This window comes from Perognathus longimembris, chromosome 26 (genome assembly GCF_023159225.1).
Source record: "Perognathus longimembris pacificus isolate PPM17 chromosome 26, ASM2315922v1, whole genome shotgun sequence".
In the NCBI taxonomy this organism is placed as follows: domain Eukaryota; kingdom Metazoa; phylum Chordata; class Mammalia; order Rodentia; family Heteromyidae; genus Perognathus; species Perognathus longimembris.
Window position 1 is genome coordinate 2712758 of NC_063186.1, and position 22973 is coordinate 2735730.

Below are 22973 nucleotides of genomic sequence, written 5' to 3' on the forward strand. Positions count from 1 at the left end.
AGCTCAGTCCCCAGAGTCTCGAGTGTGCGAGGCACAGGGTGGTTGGAGCCATTGTGCACAGCTCCTGTGGCATTGTTTTTTTTGTTTGGGGGTTTTGTGTTTTGTGTTTTGTTTTGTTTTTGAGGTGAAAAGGTTGAAAGCGAGCTCAACCCCCACAGCTGCAGAAAGCCCATCTGCAGAAGAGAAGCAGCGAAGAACGACGTTGGGGTACAGGCAGGGACGCCCCTGCGGCTGCAAAGGGAACCCACAAGCCAGGCGGTTGCACACCACCCCCACCCCCACTGTGTGACGTGAACAAGACTCCACGGGCTACGGAACCATTTCATGTCCCCCTTTAAGGCATTTTCTCCACCACGCCTGTCGTCCTAGAGACTCAGGAGGCTGAGAGCTGAGGGTCGCAGTTCAAAGCCAGCCTGGGGCAGGAGAGTCCGCGAGACTGTGATCTCCAGCGATCCACCACAAACCAGAAGTGGCGCTGTGGCTCAAAGCGCTAGAGCGCTAGCCTGGAGGTGAAGAGCTCAGGGACAGCGCCAGGCCCTGAGTTCAAGCCCCAACGACAACAAACTCTTAGGCCAGGCAACAGGGGCTCACGCCTGCAATCCTAGCTCCTCAGGAGGCTGAGATCTGAGGATGGCGGTTCAAAGCCCACCCACCAAGGCAAGACTTATCTCCAATTAACGATTAAAAAAAAAACAACAAAAAAGCCAGACGTGGAACCATGGCTCCAGGGATCAAGTGGGTAGAGGGCTAGCCTTGAGCAGAAAGAAAATCTCAGGGACAGCAACCCAGGCTCTGGGTTCAAGCCGGAGAACGGACACACACACACACACACACACACACACACACACACACACACAATCTATCTCATCTTCTCAGATATCCAGCGATCCCAGCCCCCTCCTCTCACTGTGTCAAATCTCCACGTGTCCATCCTTCCCCTCTGGGCCTTCTCCCCTCCATTCCCCGAACACGCCACTGCCTGGAGTCTCCTCGCTTCTCGCAGGAAAGGCTTGCCTGTGCTTCTTTGCGCCTCAGTCTACCCATGCGGCTTAAGCATTCCCCGCCCCCCACCATTCGCTCCATTCTCCCTCTAAACTCCCCCCACACACACACCCCAATCCCAGCCTGGCCCTCCCCAGATCCTGTGCACAGTTGCGCCTCGTGGGCAGCCGGCAGGCGCGGAGCGGCCCCACGGAGCCCGATTTAGCCGTGGGGAGGAGGAGGTGAAGCCTGGCGGCGCTCGGAAGCCGAGGAGGGGTGCGGGGGGAGGAACACGTTTCACCCTGCTCCACAGATGTGCCAGGGGTGGGTGGCGTCCTCTGTGGCTCTGAAGTTCCCTGCCTGGGGGGGCGGGGTGGGGGTGGAATCTTCTGATGAACCCACGGCCGTGGGCCATGCGCGTCTAACGGCTCGCCCCTTCAGGTGACCGCGGCCGACGTGGCCTCTCCTCCGGATGACCTTGATGCTCTGACCTTTCCAGGTCTCTTCTCTGGGGGGTGGGGGTGGGAAGTCCCTCATCTGAGCACGGGGGGGGGGGGTCCTCGGGGCGGTGTAGAGCTTCCTATGTAGGGGCTTCTGGGGTCAGACTCCCTGATCAAACTGACTTCCCATATGCCAATTAGAGAGAGGAAAAAGAAATCTAAAATGCACCCCCAAACACACACACACCGCGCCATCCTGAACTCGGGACCTGGGAGGTCCCTGAGCTTTGGTTTATGTGTTCATTTGCTCAAGGCCGGTTCTCTACCTCGTGAGCCACAGCTCTACTTCTGGCTTTTTTTTGGTGGTTACTTGAGATAAGAGGCTTACACAATTTTATTTTATTTTTATTTTTTATTTTTTTGGCCAGTCCTGGGCTTGAACTCAGGGCCTGAGCACCGTCCCTGGCTTCTTTGTGCTCAAGGCTAGCACTCTGCCTCTTGAGCCACAGCGCCACTTCTGGCTTTTTCTGTGTATGTGGTGCTGAGGAATCGAACCCAGGGCTTCATGCATGTGAGGCAAGCGCTCTACGCTAAGCCACTTTCCCAGCCTCCTGACATAGTTTTCTGCCTAAGCTGGCTTTGAACCGCAATCCTCAGATGCCCGCCTAGCCGCTAGGACCACAGGCGTGAGCCGCCGGCCCGCTTCCCTCTTTCATGTCGCCTAGCTTTTTGAGGTCCCATCTGGATGAAGAATGTCCTAAAGTCTACGCGGGAGCTGGTCATTAACTTTGATTCTTATCTCTCCATAATGCTTCTCTCACGATCCCTCCAGCTCTCGGGGGGGACCTAGAAACCTCTAGAAACGTGGGTGAAGGTTGGTGCAGGAAAAGAAAAGTGTTCAAAACGCCACCCCCCCCCCCATGGACGCTGGTGACTGACCTGCCTGCCATGCATCGGGGTCTCACGTCGCTGTGCCCCGAGGCCCGCAAGCTGAGACCCCAGCCCTGTGGGCAGACCACGCGTGTCAAGCAGTGGCCGGAAGGAGTGGAGGTCCCTGGACAGGACACCTGAACTGTGGGGGGCCGGGGGAGCCACGGGGGGCCCGGGGGAGCCGCGGGGGGGGCCGGGGCAGCTGCGGGGGGGGCCGGGGGAGCTGCGGGGGGGGGCCGGGGGAGCTGCGGGGGGGCCGGGGGAGCTGCGGGGGGCCGGGGGAGCTGTGGGGGGGGCCGGGGGAGCTGCGGGGGGGCCGGGGGAGCTGCGGGGGGGGCCGGGGGAGCTGTGGGGGGGGCCGGGGGGAGGTCTAGAGCCTCACAGACTCTTCTGCCCGGCCGGCTTCGAGCTTGATCCTTCGATCTCAGCCCCCCTGACGAGCTCAGATGATGGGGGGAGCCGCCGGAGCTCAGCCTAGCAGGTCGGATGGGGGGGGGGAGAGGGAGAGAAAGAGAGAGAGAGAGAGAGAGAGAGAAATGGCAGGGAGGAAAAGAAAACCACCCAGGGCTGGGCGCCTGCCATCCTCGCGACTCAGGAGGCCCCAAGTCAAGCATGGACACACGGATGCCCCCCCCCCCCCGCCCCGACCCCCTTCTGCTGGTGGCTCACCCCTTTCCCACCCAGCACGGTGCCACCTGCTGGAGGAAACAGAAAATGCAGCGCTGTGTACCAATGCGCCCCCCACCCCGCTTTATTCCCTCGTCACTGTCTCTCTCTCTCTCTCTCTCTCTCTCTCTCTCTCTCTCTCTCTCTCTCTCTCTGAAACACCAGCGTCGTCCATCCCACTGTACATATTCCACACACAGGAATCCCGTCCTGCCTGGCACTGGCGGCTCAGGCCCATAGCCCTAGCTCCTCTGGTTTGAAGCCGGCCCAGGTGAGAACGCCCGTGACACTCGGATCTCCATGGAACACCGAGGACGCCGGAAGCTGAGCAGCGGCGGGGGGCGGTAGAGTGCTAGCGCTGAGGAGGGAAAAAATCAGGGTCAGCACTCAGGACCTGAGTTCAAGGCTAAGGACCCTTAGGAAGGAGGAGGAGGAGGAGGGGGGGGGAGGAGGAGGAGGAGGAGGGGGGAGGAGGGGGAGGAGGAGGAGGGAGGGGGAGGGGGAGGAGGGGAGGAGGAGGGGAAGGAAGAGGAGGGGGAGGAGGGGGAGGAGGGGGAGGAGGAGGGGGAGGAGGGGGAGGAGGAGGGGGAGGAGGGAGAGGAGGGGGAGGAGGAGGGGGAGGAAGAGGAGGGGGAGGAAGAGGAGGAGGAGGAAGAGGGGGAGGGGGAGGGGGAGGAGGGGGAGGAGGAGGGGGGAGGAGGGGGAGGAGGAGGGGGAGGAAGAGGAGTGGGAGGAGGGAGAGGAGGAGGAGGAGGAAAAGGAGGAGAAGGGGAGGAGGGAAGGAGGAGGGGGAGGCAGGGGAGGAGGAGGGGGAGGAGGAGGAGGAGAAGGGGGAGGGGGAGGAGGAGAGGGAGGAGGGGGAGGAGGAGGGGGAGGAGGAGGAGGAGGAGGAGGATCAGGTTCTAAATTGTTCCTTGGAGGACTGGTCACGGGGTGTATCAGTCACAATGACCCAGCCAAGAGAAATGCAAAAGCGTGTGTGAGAACCTGAGCCGTGTAACCTGGCGTGCGTGGCTTCTGTTTTAAGTTGCTCCTTCGGGCTTTCTCCCCCCCCCTCCACACCCCACTCGGCCCCTCCGTGACGTGCTTCCACGAGCGCCGCTCTCATCTGGGTGTCGGGATATCATTTCAACCAGACTTTCTCTTGCAACAGGTCACTACCTTGAAAGCTAACCATTTTATTTTTAGTTGTGTATTTACTTTTGTGCTGGTCCTGGGGCTGGAACTCCAGAGCCTCGGGCTCCCGCTCTTCTTCTCCTCAGGGTTGGCGTTCTACCTCTTGAGCCATCCCTGTACCTCCAGCTTTTTTTTTGCTGGAGCCTCGCAGACTTGGCTGTCCTGGCTGAACCAATCCTGAGGACCACGGTTCAAAGCCAGCCTGAGCAGGAAAGTCTGTCAGGCTCTTTTCTCCCATGAACCACTGGAAAACCGGAAATGGAGCCCTAGCTAGCCTGAGCCAAAAGCTCAAGGATGGTGCCCCAGGCCCTGGGTTCAAGAACAAGTCACGCGAGCCCGTACCTCCCGGACTGCAGGGTGCCGGCGTGGCCCTGGGGGGACCCACGCCCCGGCCCTGGGCGCGAGTGGGCGATGGGCTCTTGATGCCGCCAAGGGCAGAGATTAAGAGGAAGGAGAGACGCGGAATGAGGAAGAAGGGGGGGTGAGGGGCCCCCAAAGGCATTCCCAAGGCAGGGCGCGCACCTGCTCTGCCAGTCGGTCGGTTCTGAGGGCTCCGCCCCCTGGGGGGGAGGGGAAAGAGCTGAGCCCTGCGGATTGTGGGGGCCCCCGGGGGGGGGAGGGGTGCCGTCCACAGGTACATTCCACATCGCCCCAGCGCCCGCCCCTCCACCCGGACGCACGTCCATTCCCATCGCTCCTCTCCAGCCTCCTCTTTCTCCTCTCCTTTTCCCCCTCCCGTCCCTTCCCTTCTCTTCCCTCCTCCCTCCCTCCCTCCCCCTCCCTCCCTCCTTTCTCCCCTCTTCTCCTTTTCCTCTCTTTCCCTTGGTTCCTCCCCCTACCTCCCTCTTCCTTTCCCTGTCTCCATCCTTCTCCCTTTTTCCTTATCTCCCCCACCTCCCCCCTTCCTCCCTCCCCCCTCCTCTCCCCTCCCTCTCCCCACTGGGGTAGATGTGGGTCCTGAGGCCTTAATTGCAGGGAAAGAGCAGGAACAAAAGGCCCCTTGTGGAGGGGGGGAGGCTCTGAGGTGCCACGCTTGGGGCTTCCCGGGAAATCACCCGGCGCCCCTCACCTCTGCCCCTTTCGGGGTCACAGAGCTGTGCCTCGAGCCCCCCGAGCTCTGGAGATGGAGCGAGCCAGAGCAGCCCCCCACCCCCACCCCGGGGTTCACCGACAGGGAACAAACGCCGACTGTTGCGCCGAGCCACACAATGAGCTGCTTTCTCCCCCCCCCCCCCCCGTGACCTTCTCCCCGGGAGAGGCCGGGTGCGGGGTAAACACGGCGAGAAGGCCCGCATTGTCACGGGCGGGGCGTGTGCGTGCGTGTGCGTGCGTGTGTGTGACACTCATCCTCGGCGTGTCGGCGTGGCAGGGCCGTGGCGAAGGTGGCTGGCTGCTCGTCCAGGTGTCTGTGGACGGCGGGGGGGGGGGATCCCAGCTCCCAGACAAACTCCTTTCCCAGCCCACCCAGGAGGACCGGGGGTCACGCGGGTCGGAAGGTGTGGACCGACCACAGACGGGCCAGACACGGATCTGAGCCATGAGCACCGGGCCGAGGGCTCCAGGAATCCCTGGTTCTGTCAGGACAGTGGCCTTCCTCTTACTATTTAATATTCAAACATTTATCTACTTATTTTTTTATCTATATGTCTGTCCTCGGGCTTGAACTCGGGGCCCGGGCGCTGTCCCTGAGCTTTTCTTAAGGGACTCTGCCACAGGACCATTGCTGAGGGTGTCCGTGTCGTGTGCCGGGTGCCCTGTGTTAACTACGAGGGTGACTGAGCTGGGATCTGTGGTTCTTTGAGTCGCAGCCTCTTCCTGTAAACCTGGGCTTCCCGGACACAGTGTTAGGAGGAAGTTCCGTTCAATGCAATACCAGGGCCTCCGTGTAAGTGTGTGGTCACGCCGCCATTGTGTACCCAAAGCGTGCGGAATGATGCCACGCACTTGAAGAGAGTGACAAAGAGACAAGAAATGCTGCCTCGCTTGACAACGAGGACAGCCAGTGAGGTGAAGTCACTTGTTTTAGGCACACTATAATCCAGCAGAGACCAGGGGCCCGTGGCTCAGGCCTGTCATCCTAGCTACTCAGGAGGCTGAGATCTGAGGATCACGGTTCAAAGCCAGCCCAGGCAGAAGAGTCTGCGATACTTTCACCTCCAATTAACGATCAAAAAGCTGGAAGTGGAGCTGTGACTCAAGTGCTAGAGCGCCAGCCTTGAACAAAGAAGCTCAGTGATAGTGCCCAGGCCCTGAGTTCAAGCCTGACGACAGGAACAAACAAAACCTCCCAAATCCATTAAGCTATATACCAGATTTGTGTACACACACAAAGCTGTGCGTGTGCAAACCGTACACAAATCTTGTACACAAGATTTACACCGTTTCAATAAAGATAAAAAGGAGCAACAACAACAAAAAAGACCTTAGCATTTTTTTAACCATCATTAAAAGAAACGAATAAAGGCAGCTACAGTGAATAGCGATACTTGGAAGATTTTTAAGTTAGTTGTAACGGAAATGGTCGGTGATTGGTTTTATGCCTTTCCTGCTGGAAGCGCTTCTCAATCTTCCGTTTCCACTCCAGTTTTAATAAGCTCTAAGTATGGATGAGTTGCTTTCTGCAGGTGACATCCTGTGGTCACGTGATTTCTGTGCTCCTGTTCCGGGTGGTTGTTTTCCGACTGAACGCGGGGCCTCGCGGTTAAGCACTCCGCCCCCCGAGCCCCGCGCCTCAGTTCTTTGCCTCCTTTAGTTGGCTTCTCGGATGATAGGATGTCATGTCTCGTCCTGGCCTGTGACCACCATCTTCTCGCCTCTGCCTCCTGAGGAGCTGAGGTTCTAGTCGTGTCCCCTCATGCCGGGCCTCCGCGTGACACCGTCAGCTTCACGTCTTGAAGCCACTGGCTGTAGGTCACCGAGATTCAGGGTGTTCGAACCCACTGGAACGAATGGTATAACCCAGAGCCCACGTGACATTCCACCTGCCTCGGTGCGTGTGCCTGCCAGCTTGGGGCTATCAGGGTGCGCGCTACGGAGTGACAGCCCGGAGAGCCCGGGAGACGGGCCGGAGGGACCAGCGTGCGGGGCTGGGCCACCTGCCAGCCAGCGGCGCCCTCTGCCGGCAGGATTGGCACCTCCACTCCGCACAGAGTTCAGAACCGTGGTCAAGGGACTTCCATGCCCACTTTTACTGGGGCTGGGGCGGGGGTGGGGTGGGGTGGGGTGGGGGGTGGAGGGGGAGGTCCCCCAGCTGCCGGGAGTTTAAGGGAAGATCTTTATCCCTGCCTCTACAGACTTCTTCACAAAGTCAGACAGCCAGTCCATATTACATTCCAGACATAAACCTCGTGCGTGTGCGTGCGTGCGTGTGCGTGTGTGCGTGTGTGTACCAATATTAAATGTGTCTTCTGTTGCAATCTGCTTGGAACCAATCCCTGGCCCCTCCCTCCCTCCCCTCCCTCCTTCCCTCTCAGCGCTGGGCATTCAACCCAATGCCGCACAGCGCAGGTGGTATCAGCACCGGGCGATCTCTCCAGCCTCCGGAGCGTTCTGCCCGTCCTTGCCCCCGCACGCGGCGGCTCCGGTCCCCCGTTCTCATCTTGCATCTTGCTTTCTGGCCGCCGGCCGCGTTGACACCTCAGCTGCAGTGATGTCCTAAGCATCTGGGCGGCTCCCGATGTCACCGTTAGGGGGCGCGCTAGCCCCACGCAGCGGCCTCTCTTCGGGGCTGGGGGTGCTTCGGTGGTTCTCCAGAGACCTGCGCAGCTCCAGGAACAATGCGCGCGGCGGCTCCTCCATCTCACAGCCCCAAGATTTAACTCAAAGATGGTGAAAACGAAGGGAACACAACTCTCAACTCAGTCCCCGCTTCTGAGAAAGCTGCGTGCCACAACACCCTTCCAACTGCTCAGGCCCCAAACCGATCTTTTTCTTACCTCTGGGTACCTAAAATATCATCAACACGCACGAAGTCCAAATTCAACGTACATCCAAACGTCTTACTCAAACATCCTATGCTTCCTAGTGGTAAATGCAAGCCAACCTACGGGCTGTCTTCCTACTACTAGTTCTGGGCCTTCGACTCAGGGCTTGAGCACTGTCCCTGGCTTCTTTTTGCTCAAGGCTAGCTCTGCCACTTGAGCCACAGCACCACTTCTGGCCGTTTTCTGTATATGTGGTGCTGGGGAATCGAACCCAGGGCTTCATGTATACGAGGCAAGTGCTCTTGCCACTAGGCCATATCCCCAGCCCCAGTAACCTGAATTCTTTAAAACTGAATGGAACCAGGTGCTGGTGGCTCACGCCTGTCATCCTAGCTACTCAGGAGGCTGAGGTCTGAAGACGGCCCTTTGAAGCCAGCCTGGGTAAGAAAGTCTGTGAGACTCTCTAATTCAACCACCAGAAAGCAGGAAGGGGCACTGTGGCTCAACTGCTGGTAGATCACCAGCCTTGAGCAAAAGAACTCAGCACAATGCTCAGGCCCTGAGACACACACACATATACACACGCACACGCACGCACCAGAAGTGGAGCTGCTGCTCAAGTGGTAGAGAACTAGCCTAAATTCAGAGACAGTGCCCAGGCTCCAAGTTCAAGCCCCAGACTCCCCCAGACAGACACACATACAAAACTGAAAAGGGGGGAGGGGGAGAAAACCTGTAGATTACAAAACACGAGTATCAAAATCATAGTATGAACTTTCATTGGATTTGGAGGATTCACATTAAAAAAAATAAGGCAATTTAGAAATTTTAACCTGATATTAAGCAACTATTAAATTTAGTTATGTATAATTCTTTTTTTTTTTCCCCCAGTCCTGGGCCTTGAACTCAGGGCCTGAGCACTGTCCCTGGCTTCTTCCCGCTCAAGGCTAGCACTCTGCCACTTGAGCCACAGCGCCACTTCTGGCCATTTTCTGTATATGTGGTGCTGGGGAATCGAACCCAGGGCCTCATGTATACGAGGCAAGCTCTCTTGCCACTAGGCCATATCCCCAGCCCCAGTTATGTATAATTCTTATAGCCCAGGCTGTTTTTTGTTTTTTTTCACCTGGAATCCTCTTGCTTCTGCCTCTTGAGCACTGGGATTATAGACATGCACAACTTATCAATTGTTTTGTTTCGTCATTTTTTTTTGCCCGTCCTGGGGCTTGAACTCAGGACCTGAGCACTGTCCCTGGCTTCTTGTGCTCAAGGCTAGCACTCTACACTTGAGCCACAGCGCCGCTTCTGGCTTTTTCTGTTTATATGGTGCTGAGGAATCGAACCCAGGGCTTTATGCACGCTAGGCAAGCACTCTACCACTAGGCCACATTCCCAGCCCCTCCATTTCTTTAAATACCATGATCCATTCGTGCCCTACACACGTCGGCAGGTACCACGAAACATAAACAAGGAGATGGAATGTCGAACGGCGGCGTACAAAGCGGTGACACTCAGAGGCGGAAGAGTACACGCGAAGACATTTAAAAGAGACTTCAGGTAGGAATAAGCTATTTTAATCAAGCAAAAAAAATCTGTATTATTTCTAAAAATAAAATTAGACTTTTCAACCCTTAACACATCTGCATTTAATAATATCTTCTAATCCAAATACAGATGTTAACGTGGCGAATGACACTATATCTTGTACAACATACAGTATTTTCACTGCTTACACTTACTTTATTCTACTTGATCATTATATACCAATGCAGACTTTAAACATCACTCATAAAAGTTTCACAATTAACAAACAAACAAAAAGAAGTGTGACCGGTTGTCTTAAAATGGCTCTGCTATAAATTGTATAGAATATACAGAATTACAAAGTCAAGTATTTATTTTTTTTATCAAAATATACACCCCTCCCTGAAACTAACACAGGCTATCAACAATTTTAAATGAAGAATACAATTATAGAAAATATTTGCAAATTATTTTTTTCATGTATAAATATTCTGCCATATTGACTTTGGTCTAGAATTATCAGCATACAAGTCCACTTAAAAAATATCCACATATAAGGGGTGTGAGACTCACTACATACAATAATTTTATATTTGTAGTTAAAATCAAAAATAACTAAAATACGTATTTGATAATCCTAACTGAGATCAAACAAATTAGTGATCACAAGATTATTTATTTGATCTTCTCATGATCAAATGTGATTTTTCACGAGCCCTCTGTGACTATCTCCTTAACCCAAGCAGGTACTCGGGGAATACATATATACAACGTATAAAGTTGAATTCGCACTTTGCATTTGCATTTTCCCCGCTTTCCTCTACTATATAATACTGCATGTAAGTGAAAGTAGATGAACAGAAGATAAATGCGAGTACAATACTGGGGGTTCCTTAACAGCACAGTTCTACAGTATAAAAAGGTCAACTTGAGTTGTGTCTTTCCTTTTCTGGGTCTTTCTATGGTTTTCCACCCACCCTCCCGGCTCCATGCTTCTTTCAACGGAGCAATCACATTATGGTTGGGAGAAACCAAAGTCCTCTGAGCGACTTCTTTGTAACAGCAACCTTCCTTCATCAGGCGGCCGGAGTTCCTTTCCGTGTACTGAATCCCGTGAACGTGAGCAGGGCGGGCACCCCCGAACTGGCTTCCGAGTTCTGCTCACGGTGGCCATCGCAGCGTAGGGAACGAATGAATCCCCTCCCTTCCTCCCTCTTCCTGCCGTGCTCACAGGAAGAACCTCGTGTTTCGGCTCTCTGGGAACTGAGTCCCCATGACAAGTCTCCTTAGGGCGATTTGAGTTTCTGAGCCAATAGCGATCATGTGGGTCAGTAGTAGGGGCAATGATCAGAAAACGTAAGTTTTCAAATTAATTGTAAATTTTTAATGAGGGCGGGTGTGCGTTGTGTGTGTGTGTGCGTGTGGTCTGCGAATATGAAAACAAAAAGAGCTGGCTTTGTTGATATATTTCTGAGTCCCTGAAGTAGGGGATTATAGGACCTCCCACCTGTGAAGTAAGGAAGACCATTCCTAGCTTTTGTCCTGCTGTCCTTCTGTCTGTCCAAGATATACGGGCCACAACATCATCTCCCAGAAGGCTTAGTGATGGTAGAGATCCAACCGTGGCTTCCAGTTGCCTGAGACTTCACCACCACAGGGCCGTCTCGAGCTACAGGAACGGGAGAGATGGCAGGTTCATTTGAACCCTTGAGTCTGTCTGGAAGACTGCGGTATTTTGGAAGACCGTAACCCTTCTTTAATCTTTGAGGCAAGGCCACTGCCAAGTACTCAAGGGCCCACGCGGGCCCAGCCAGGTAAACTCTGGGAAGGTTTTCTCCCATACGTAAGGCATGACCTACGTTTTCTGTGGTTTGAGTAGACCGAGTTCTCGTAACAGCTCGGCCATACTTCAAGACAGAAGCAGCTGGCACCCGGGCTGGAGGCACGCATGCGCTCCCAAGTCACTCCCAACGTGCTCTCGACGGACTTTGACGCCAGTTCTCGTTACTTGCAGATCTATTGCTCAGTACAAGTCTCTACAGTTTAAAAGTTACAGATTTATATATGTATTTTTACAAGGTTCATTGTGGCAGAAAAATAGGGTTCAGGGTGACGGATGGATGTCCTACTTTAGGTTTACTCGTTATTCACATACTCGGTTGTATTAAGTATTTCATCCATTCATTTTCAGAACCTTTATTGTTGCAGAAGCTAGATGGGAATAAATACTGTCGCAGCTCATCTACCATTGAACGTATCTTCATGTCTGACCCTTATTTTTTTTTTTTTCCAGTGACTAAAGACAGTTCAGAAACCAGTTCCCCCCAGCGTTTGCTAGAAGGTTTTTTTTAAATTAGGCTAAATTTGACTCTTCTCCCCGACCCCCAACACTCCCTCCCTCCCCCCGCAACTGGTAGAAGAAATACCACAGCTAAGAACTTCATGAACTTTCCCAAGCTAGTTGGGGGGTGCTGGGGGGCTTCTGCCCGCTTCTTGGACGTGATGCCCAACATGAATGCTGACACCCCAAGCAGATGTTAGGATCCTTTCTTCTGAAGTTTTCACCCATGAGACTTAAAGAGAGAACCCTAAAAAAAAAAATAATAAATTCACTCCTTCATGATTCTTATACGAACAGAATAAAACTAAACCGAGACAGACAGACAGACAGACAACCCCCAACCATCCCGCCGAGCGCTCGCTCGCTCTCTCTCTCTCTCTCTCTGACGATCGTGGCTCAGAGGGCGTTCTCCGCCGCGGCGTGCAGGCCGTCGCTTTGGCCGTTGTCCCCCGAGTCCGCGGGCGCCGGGGCGTCCGGGTCCCCCGCCTTCTCCAGCTTGGCCGGGTTCTTGAACAGGTGCTTCTTCTGGTGCATGCCCAGGGCGGCGGCCGTCTTGCAGATCTGGGGCACTGGAAGCAGGCGAAGCCCTTGCCGTCGTGCTCGCGGGCGTGCCTCCGCTCGTGGTTCCTCTTGGTGGACAGGTAGAGGAAGCCCTGGAGGCAGAACTGGCAGTGGTAGCGCTTCTCGCCGGTGTGGATGCGCTCGTGGATCTTGAGCGTCTCGTTGAGGGTGAAGGCCTTGCTGCAGTAGCGGCACACGAACTCCTTGAGGCCCAGGTGGATGCGCGCGTGCTTCTGCAGGTTTGCCCTGCATGGAGAAGCGGCGCCCCGCACGTCTGGCACTGGTAGGGCTTCTCGCCGGTGTGGCAGCGCATGTGCATCTTGAGCGTGGAGGGGCTCTGGAACTGCTTGGCGCACAGCTCGCACGTGTGGTGGGGCTTGGCGGGGAGGTGCTGGTGGGGCCGCCCCGGGCCGCCGGCCCCCGCCGCCCGGTCGCCGTTGCACAGCTCGCACTGCAGCTTGGGCATCTCCTTGTGGTCCTCGTCCTCGGGCGGCGCCTTCTCCGGGGCGGGCCGGGCCGGGGCGCGGTCCAGCTCGGCCGGGTACTTGCGCCAGCCGCCGCCCGGGCTCCGGGGGCTCCTTCCGCCAGCTCACCTTCCTCATCTTGCGCAGCTGCCGGGACTTCTTCTTGGGCTTGTAGTTGTAGTAGGGGCGCCACGGCTTGTCGGAGGAGTCCTGGTCGCTGGCGTCCTCGAAGGCCTCGCTCAGCTCCACGCACTCGGCGTGGCACAGCTCCAGCGGGCCGTCCGCGGGGACCCCCGGCTGGCTCTCGGGGGGGGGGGCGGCGGCGGCGGCTCCTCGGGCACGGCGTACCGGGGACCGCCGGCCCCGCCTGCAGAACAGCTTGGAGCCGAGGATGTGCCGCTTCACGATGGCCTCGTTCCCGATCTTCACGGTGATCTGGCACAGGGGCGCCACGTTGCTGTCCGTGGACGTCCCGGGCAGCGCGGGCTTCGCGATGTACGTCTCGATCTTGCTGGTCTTCTTGCCGGGCTCGGGCGGCGGCGGCGGCTCTGCCCGGGGGCCCCGCCGGGGGGTTCGGCCTTGCACTCCACCGCCTCCTCGGCGGCCTCCCCCTTGCCGGACGGGGGGGGTCTTCTTCCTCTCCTTGGGGGCTTTGGCCCTGCCTCGGGGGGCGTCCCCGAGGGGCCTGGCTGGCGGCGGGCTCGGCCGGGGCGGCGGGGGGGGCCCCCGGCCACGGCCTTGCCGTGCGTGATCACGGAGGAGAACTGGCGGCCGTGCACGATGACGGACGGCGCCGCGCCCCCGAAGCTGATCACGGACGCCGCCGGCTTCTCCTGCGGGGCGGGGGCCCGCGGCCGGGCCGGGGTGTAGAAGCCGCCGCCGTCCAGGTGCAGCTCCGGGGCGCCCAGCCCCCACCCGCCGCCCTCCACCTTCTGCCCGTCGGTGGAGGCGGCCGGGTCCTGGGCGGCGGGCGCCCCCGGCGGGAGGAGGTCGGCGCGGGGGGGCCAGGGCCACCAGCCGGCCTCGCCCAGGAAGGCCCGGCGGCAGCAGCGGCGCGTCCTGCGGGGCGGTGCGCGGCGGAGGCCCGGGCGCCGGCTCGGGGGCCGGCCGGGGGTCCCGCGGGGGCTCGTAGGGGTTGCTCCGGAAGCTCTTGAGGGGGGCCCGCTTGCACTTCATGGGCAGCAGCCGGTAGAGCTTGTAGGGGTACACGGCGGGCTTGAGGCCCCCGTTGGCCGTCTTCTTGCTCACGGAGAGCCGGTGGTCGATGGCGTGGAAGGACTTCTGGTGGTTCTTCAGGATGTAGTAGGTCATGAAGGTCTCCAGGCAGAAGATGCACTGGTAGCGCCGCTCGCCCGTTGGTGCCAGATCTCGTGGCGCGTGCGGTACTCGGCCCCAGCGCGAACACCTTGTTGCAGTAGTGGCAGGGGTAGGTCCGCCGCCACGAGTGCACGTTGGCGTGCCGCCGCAGGCTGGACAGCGTCACGTAGCTCCGCTTGCACACCACGCAGCTGTACAGCATCTGCCCGTTCACGAACTTCACCATGTGGTCCGCGTCCTGCAGGGCGCCGCCCGCGCCGGGGAGCTCCCCGGTCCTGCGTGGGGCCAGTAAGGCCTCGGGGCCGGGGAAGGCCCCCCCGTGCTGCCCTATGGTGGGGTACTTCTCCAGGAAGCGGGCGCCGTCGCCGGCGGCGGGCAGCTGGCCGGCCCGCATGCAGATCTGCTCGTGGCGGTCCAGCCTGTTGAGCGTGGTGAACTGCTTGTTGCAGTACTTGCACACCAGGGGCTCCTGGGTGGGCCGGTGGAGCTGCATGTGGGCGCCCAGGAGGGCGCTGCTGTCGAAGGACTGGGCGCAGCAGCTGCAGCTGTAGATGAGCGGCGGGACCTCGGCCGCGGGGGGCGGCCCGGCGGCGGCGCCGTCGGGAAAGGGGTGCGCCGTCGTGGTGGTGGCGGCGGCGGTGGTGGCGGCCGCCGTGGCGGGGCCGTCCTCCCGGGACGGGGGCACGTCCTCCCGGTCGGGAGACGGGGCGGGGGGGAGGGCGGCGGCCGGCGGCGGGCTCCTCCCTCGCCGGGCGGCCTGCGGGCTGGGCGCGGGCGGGGCCGCCAGGTCCTCCGGGGTGGGGTCGGCGTCCGGGGGCAGGGAGAGGGTCCCGGCCCGGGGGCCCGCGTGGAGCGGGGCGGCGGGGGCCTCGCTGCGCGCGGGGCCGGCCCGCTCGGGCGAGCCGCGGTCGGGCTCCGCCAGGCGCGGGGGCGGCTGGCTCCGGTAGGTCTCCGGGAGGGAGGACACGGCGTACGAGTGCTCCGCCAGCGTGCGCACCGGCTCGGCCTCGCGGCACCCGTCGGGGCGCTCCAGGCAGAGGCCGGCCGTCCTCATGGAGTCGGACATCTTCTTGAAGCTGGCTCTCAGGTCCAGCGGGGAGAACATGCCGCCGCCGCTCTCGGTCTCCATGATGGAGAAGGCGTTGGTGATGCGGGGCCCGTTCACCACCCCCGGCTCCTCAGGCCGCCTGTCGCTCTTCTCCTCCTTCACCGTGCCCTTCTCGGTGATGCAGAAGACGTAGGGGCTGGGCGAGCTGGCGAAGCTGCGGTCGGTGAGGTCCTCCAGGAAGGCGATCCCCAGCCTCCGGCCGGCGGCGGCCAGGTCGGTGACCGTCTCCCGAGTCCTGACCACCACCGTGGAGCTGTAGATGTAGTTGAGGATCTCCGTGAACACCTCGGCCTTGAGGTCGTCCAGCTCCAGGACGTGGCTGGAGATGCAGATCGTGTGGCTCCAGAAGATGTTCTTGAAATACAGGCTGGACGCGGCCAGGACATTGCTGTGGGCCTTGAACTTGGTGTCCTCCACGATGATGGTGACGTCGCACAGGACGCCCCGGATGCGCTGCTCGTTCAGGATGGAGAGCACCGTGTCGCTGTGGCAGTCGTCCTTGATGTCCCTGGAAAGGGACATGACTGTCATCTGAAACGAGAGGAGACACGAGGTCAGGGCCCTTCCCGCGCGCCACGGGGGGACGGGAAAACTCGGGGGGCTCTGCCTCATCCCGCGGGCTCTTCCTGAGACCCGGAGTCAGCGTTAGAAGTTAAAACGGTGGTCCTCCCCCGGGGCGGGGGTGCGGGGGGGCTGCTTCTCACACCACTGCGCACGGCTGCTGGAGTTTGGCGGCATAGACAGGTCCAAACTCGGGGGGTGGGGTGGGGGTTCTTGTGGCCCCACGCGGGAAGGGGTGTCTCACCATCGCTCGGGATCTAGAGGACAGCTGCTCCCGGCCCTTCCGCAGCGCTCCTGTGTGGATTCCACTTTTCTCTTTCTTATTTGTCTTCGTTTTTGTGCGGGTGGAACCCAAGGCTTTGCCCATGCTGGGGGGCCTCTGCCAGGGAGAAGCCCCCCTCGCCCCTCTTCTTTTCAACCAAGCCCCCCCCCCCGGGTCATATCCAAATGCAGGACAGAAAAGTCATTTGCACAAATGTCCCCGAGGTGGCAGGTCCGTGTGAGAAGCAGCTGGCTAGCGGGGAGGGGAGCTGTGCTGGGGGAGAGGGGCCCGCGGGGGACCGCACCCCGCTTTCCACACCAGCGGGCCCCAAGCCCCTCCCTGTCGGGGAGAAGAGGAGCGGGGACAGGTTAGGCAGGCTGGGGGTGGGCGGCGGGTGGAACGGGAACCAGGCAGACGCGAACAGCTCAAGGGACGGAAGGAGCTCGGGTTTCAGAGGCTTCAGTCAGGCCGGGCGGGGAGGACGTGGCGGAGGGGGGCAGCCCCCCTCACGGCGGTCAGGAAACGGGAAGAGAAGGTGCCCTGCCCACACCTACCGGCTTTCCCCTTCCCACCCGGGCCTGTGGCCTCGCAGCCCCGCTCCCGCGCAATCTCAAAGCAGACACTCCCGGGCGTGATGTGTGTGTGCTTCCCTCGTCTGGAGATGCTACTCCATCGCTTCCACTTGACAAGATAAACCTGTCACATTCTCCACACACACACACACACACACACACACACGCTCTGCTGGCTGGGAGATCGTGGTGTTCTTCGCGGCCAGAGCCCTGACTGATCACCCTCCAGCTTGGACCACCGAAGCAGCAGCTTTAGAAACACCAACAAACACCCCACGGCGCTCCCACCGAGAGCTCCTCCCTGCAGTTAACAACAAAACCACCCAGTGTCTACAGGACAGACGGGCTTGCCACTGTCCTGGACACGCTGTCTCCAGAAAGCTCCAGAAAACTGCCAGGGGTGCTCTGTTCCCAGCACCGGAGTCCGGCATGCAGCTCGAGGAGTTTACTCTGCCGGAAAGGCCAGACCACCACACAAAAGAGCCGCTTTGTACCTTTCTCTCAAGTTGCTATTCCAAGCTGGCCCATTATGCTATTGAGCGTCTTTTATCCAAGCATCCGTCTGATAAATTCTTGTATCATATTCAGCCATAGGGAAGAATTACCTTTCTACTAACAAACCCTTCAGTTCAGACCAGGGAACAATGCCTTCGCCACATTTCCCTTTCGGCTCTGCGGGCCACGGGGGAGTGGTGAATTAACTGTCATCGTTGTTGCGGCCATTCACGGCCTGGCTCCTGGTGTGGCGACCTCTCGTTTTCTTTATCGTGCGGTAGGTACGGTGGGTATTTACATTTTTATCTTAGTTCTTTTTTTCTTTTTTTTTTTTTGCCAGTCATGGACCTTGAACTCAGGGCCTGAGCACTGTCCCTGGCTGCTTCCCGCTCAAGGCTAGCACTCTGCCACTTGAGCCACAGCGCCACTTCTGGCCGTTTTCTGTATATGTGGTGCTGGGGAATCGAACCCAGGGCTCCATATGTATACAAGGCGAGCGCTCTTGCCACTAGGCCGTGTTCCCAGCCTCTAAATTCTTTAAAAGATATCTACTAAACGGCGGAAGGCGGTCTTGCCTTGGGTGGGATGCTCACCCTGCCCCCTAATCTTGGGATGGGAGGGATGTCCAAACCCCGCCCCGGTCCGGGGAGCCTTTCACCCAGAGTCTTTCACACAATTCCCCTCTCTCCGCTCGCACGGCTGGGGTGAGGCCTGGGGCCCATGCACACCTGTGTACCCCACCTTTCTCTTGAAGAGGCTGAAGAGTCTGGAGGTCTCGGGAGATTTCTGATCAACCCACCAGAAGCAGCAAGCCTAAGGGTTGACACTCAACACGCGTTGCCACGCGGGACCCCAAAACTCCCTCGAGTGGAAAATAAAGCGTGCCCAGGAAACACCCAATGAGGCCTGCAGGGGGTGGGTCCGAGGGCCGGGGGCGTGGCTGGCGAGGGGGCGTGGCCCGGGAGGAGGGGCGGTCCCTCAATTTCCTGCAGAAGGTCAGGCCTTTTGTGAGGACCGGATGGGTGGAGCTCAGCTCTGCAGACGGCAACAGGGGGAGAAAAGGGGATCCCGGCAAAAAGAAAGGCAGGGTTTCAAGCCCTCCAGAAGTTTCTCATCTCAGAGTGAAACACAGTGACTTCAACGAAAGAACACAAACGGGCAGAGGCGCCCTGTCAAGGCGGCGAAGCCTGTGAAAGACGCCATTTCGCGACTTAAAAAAGGAAACAGTCACCATGAAGTCTTGCGAGCAGCCTTTCACGGTGACGCTTGCACACAAGGGGACGGCGAATCCAACCAAACCTCCTCCGGGCATCGCCCGCTGCTCAGGATGGTTGCAATGTTCTATTGTCATCGGTGCAAATAAACGACCTTGACGATTTTGTCCCCCTTCGCCCTCCTTGCTGGCCCTCCTCTCCCCTGCCTCGGCCCCGAGAGCCCATGGTACTTTCCCGTCACCTAGCTTCTTTCTCAGGGTGTATCCGTCGCGCCCCAGGGCTCCACCCCGGCGTTTCAGACACGCATCTGTTATACGCGGCTCAGAACAGCCCCCCCTCCGTCGCTTTCCCTTTCCTGCTCTTGGAGCTACTGGAGCTCTGAGGCTCTTCACACGCCCACCTCTCCCGTCTGACAGCCCGCTCGTCCCAAATCACAGGGGCTGCTGTACCCCGTGTGTAGCAGCCATACTCTACGTGTGTAATGAAAACCATGCGTCACGGGTCTAATAAAAGCCCAAGTCCAGGAGTCTAAAGTGAAGGGAGAAAGGCGTCCAGTCTGCACAACAGCTGGGGCCCCGACGGGTGGGTACACGAGGGCGTATCGGATCCCCGAAGGTCTGACTTGAAACCATGTTCGAAAACCTGGCTAACCCATGTTTGAGCTCCCCTAGTATTTGGAAACGGACGCATCTTCTTGCCAGCCGGGAAGACCTGGCGTTCCCGGGGCTGCCGTCTGTCTGGCTGGGAGCCGTCTGCGCACCAAGCACCAGCCGGCTTCTCTGAAGCACGCAGCCGCCCGCCCCTTGAGCAAGCTCGGGAGGCGGCACTGACAAGGATCAGGAAGTGAGAGGACCCGGGCCAGAAGCCCCTCCGGGACACACCATCGGGCCGTCCCCAAATGGAAACTGACACGTCACGCTCACGCAGACCCGTCTCCTCCCGTACCGACAGTCGCTCCAGCAACCTTCTCTGCCACTGTTCTTGACTCCAAACAGAAGTGTCAGGAGTCCCCCACCATGGAAAAGCCCAGACAGATTTCAGAAACAAAGAAGAAACGTAACTTTTTGATAATTTACGTGCTATTTTCTTGTTTTCTCCAAAGGAAATTTTGAGAAATACATTCACTATTCTTAGTAGAATTACCAAGATGGGATAGACAAGCATGAAAAAGACTAACAGTCCTCTACATGAGACAACTTTAGTGAGCCAGTAACTCAAAACAACTAGGAGGCCCGGTGCTGGTGGCTCCTGCCTGTCACCCCAGCTACTCAGGAGGCTCAGCGCTGAGGATCCCGGTTCAAAGCCAGCCCCAGGCGGGGGAGTCTGTGAGACTTTGATCTCCAACAAACCACCAGAACACCAGAAGTGGCGCTGTGGCTCAAAGCGCTAGAGCGCCAGCCTGGAGCAGAAGAGCTCAGGGACAGCGCCCAGGCCCCGAGTTCAAGCCCCACAACCGACAGACAAACAAACAAGCCACAAATACTGTTGCTCAGCAGTAAGAACATGTTCACAATAACGTAAATAATCGCTGTCTCCACAAAATGGTTTTCTTCTACTCACTAGGGTAAGTTGTACGTAGGGCCTAAGAGGTCTAAAGAGAAAAAGCAAACACAAGCGTGGCAAAACCCAAAGTGGAAATCCAGAGAGAGTTGAGGAGAGCACTGGTGAAGGAGCTCTGGGTGGCCACGCCCACGGTGCAGCCACGCCCGCCGCGTGGGCACACCCACGTAACTGTTCCCCCACACACACACACACTGCGGCTGGGGAGGCCTATGGTTCACTCTTTCTGGATCAGAATTGGAAAAAAAAAAAGGCAACGATTATTATTATTATTTTTTTTTTTTTTTGCCAATGATCTGACCAGTACTTCCGGCTTCCCTAACTTCTCACCCCCTGTGGTTAGCGAGGGCAAGCTTTCCTGAGACACCGAGAGGGATAACAATGTCACAGCCTCCCCGTGAACGCCGCGTGTTCATTCTGTGCTCCTTTGTGGGGCTTCGTGATGAAATCGGGTGTGCTCTTTGAATCAGGAAGTCTCGAGGCCGTAACAAAGGAAAGAGGGAAGGAACCCTTTCCCGTGAGCCCCGCCCGCTCTCCAGGGCCCAAGGGAACCCCGTTTTCCTCTAGCCTGGGACCGGAGGAGCAGGCCAAGTCCCCTCTTCCCGGTGTTTATCCGTCCGCGCGGTTCCTAGGATAAACGATCCAGGTGGACTGACGGAGCGGCTCCCTCTCCCTCTGCCGCGAGGCACCTTCTATAAAAAGAAACTGCGATAAACCCTAGCTAAAAAAAGAACGCGCTGTGCTCGGGTACTGACCTGCAGCCCTGCGACAGCCCGGGGGCGCCGCCCCTCCCTAGCAGGCCCGTGGGGGGCCCCCCACGCGGACCCCGGAGCCCCCCCCGTGCGGGTGTGCTGACAAAGGACGTCTTGCTGCAGGAGCCGGCTCCGCCATCCCACCCGCAAGCCCACGGCCCACGTGCTCGGCCACACGGGGCGCCGACGTCAGCCCCCACGTGACGGACGGGGCGTCGGCAACAGACACGTCAGATCCCGAACACAGATGAGCACGCAGAAGCCCTCGGGAGACCGGGGCTGCGTCTACGGAAAGGGAACGCCCTCTCCGTCCTGTCGCCTACGGGCAGCCAGCCCCCGAGGGACGCGGACGGGCTGCGTTCAGGCCTCCCTTCCACTCAAGCCTCCCTTCCACTCAAGCCTCCCTTCCACTCAAGCCTCCCTTCCACTCAAGCCTCCCTTCCACTCAAGCCGTCGGATTTCGAGGGGGCCCGGCGTGGCGGGGGGAGTGTGGCTTGTGACCGTCGTGGGAGGAGGCTGGGGAGGCCACGCTCGCCCGGGGGTCGGATCCGGGGAAAAGGTGAAAGTCGGTCTCCAGCTAGCGGGGGGGGGGGGGGGTGGGGGGGCTGGGGGGGGGGTGCAGACCGCGGGAACCAGCGCTGCCAGGTCCGTGAACGCCGCCGCCGGTGTTTTCGGTGGCTCGTTTGGAAAGAGGAAAGGAGGAGAGGCCGGAGCTTTCTTTTCTTCTTCTGGAAGCTCGGCGGGGTTTCAGGGCGGCCCGCACACCTTGCCCAGACACCTGCTGGCTTGAGAAAGCCGCAGACGCCCGTGTGTCCCGGATCCCAACGGAAGGGCCACGGCAAAGACAAGCATCCTAGCCCACCAGCGGCCAGGCAGACCCGCGTGTGCAAGGCGGCCCCCGGCACGCGCGCGTGTGTGTGTATAAACTCCCCGCGGGAACCCCGAACTCGAACTTGGCGACCTTCAGATCAGATCAGAGTTCAGGGACTGAGAGTCCGGGCAGGCCTGCTCTTGCATCCCCAGCCCACGGGCTGGCCCGTGACTTCCTCATGACTTACAGAGAAACGGGGCGCGGCGCCTCCTGCTTAGGCCGGGGCTCCCGTCAGCAGTCTTTCCAAAGGTCTGCATGACACCCGTCTCCCCCACAAGTTCGGCAAACCCGCAGTGGGACTGGACTCACTCAGCGGGAAGAAAGCTTCGCGGCTGGAACAGCCCCGGGCTGCGCATGCGCCGAGCCAGCAAGCGACGGAGCCTCGGTACCAAGTCAGGCAGGGGACTGGCGGGGACGGGAGCACAGGCCTGCCAACTGTAGCACCTTGGAGCTGGGGGGGGGGGGGGGGTGGGGAACGAGTACCATTTTGAGGCCAGCCAGGACGACACGGTGAGACCCCGTCACCAACAACCCTCCCAACCCTTCCATCTCGAGTTCGGGAACACCGATGTGTAACTAAGGACATGGGCTCGTTTCTCTCTCTTTCTTGGTTGCGGATAGCGAAACGCACGTGAATTAGAAACCGAGCTACCAAGAGCTCGCAAGACACAGGCCCTGCCTCCTGCCCGGAGTGTCGCTGGCAAGGCCAGAGGCTGGGGCGAGACCGCCTTGTGCACTGTGCAGGGCAGGGGTTAGGCCCCGCGGTCGGTTGGGAGCGGCCTCTGCCCTGCTAAGCAGGCCTGGGACACCCCATGGTCTACGAGGTGGCGCTGAGGCGAACGTGGAAGAGAAGTTCGGTGTTTTCCATACAGTTCGACGTTCAGTTCACTTTCTCCAAAAAAATGCAAACTCTGGGCTGTAATCCCATCTACTCAGGAGTCCGAGACCCGGAATGCTGCTGTTCGAGGTTAGCCCTGGCAGAAAAATCTGGAAGACTCCAACTAAACATCCAATCAACCAGCAAAATGCTGGAAGGGAGGCATGATTCAAGTGGTAGAGTGCCAGTGTGAACAAGAAACCCAGGCAAGACCATGAGGTTCTGAGTTCAAGCCCTAAGTGCTTAAACAGACCTGTGCACGCGCACACAAATGTAAGTGAACACATGACACTTAGACATAGCCATACCGCGTTAGCTTTTATCTACTTTTCAGATACTACTTACCGAAGGTCTACCAGGCACCGTTTACGGGGTGTA

The 22973-nt window shown here is 58.6% G+C and overlaps 1 protein-coding gene across 1 annotated transcript in view; it reads right to left on the reverse strand.

Annotated features, from left to right (window-relative positions):
- Positions 1–12316: 12316 nt before the first annotated feature.
- Zbtb38 (zinc finger and BTB domain containing 38) overlaps positions 12317–22973 on the reverse strand; it is a 35353-nt gene continuing 24696 nt past the window's right edge. Inside the window, 8 exon segments of the mRNA XM_048334443.1 lie at positions 12317–12544; positions 12547–12808; positions 12811–13117; positions 13119–13567; positions 13570–14001; positions 14003–14362; positions 14365–14397; positions 14400–15962. Coding sequence (XP_048190400.1) covers positions 12378–12544; positions 12547–12808; positions 12811–13117; positions 13119–13567; positions 13570–14001; positions 14003–14362; positions 14365–14397; positions 14400–15962 — 3573 coding nt within the window. The 3' untranslated portion in view covers positions 12317–12377.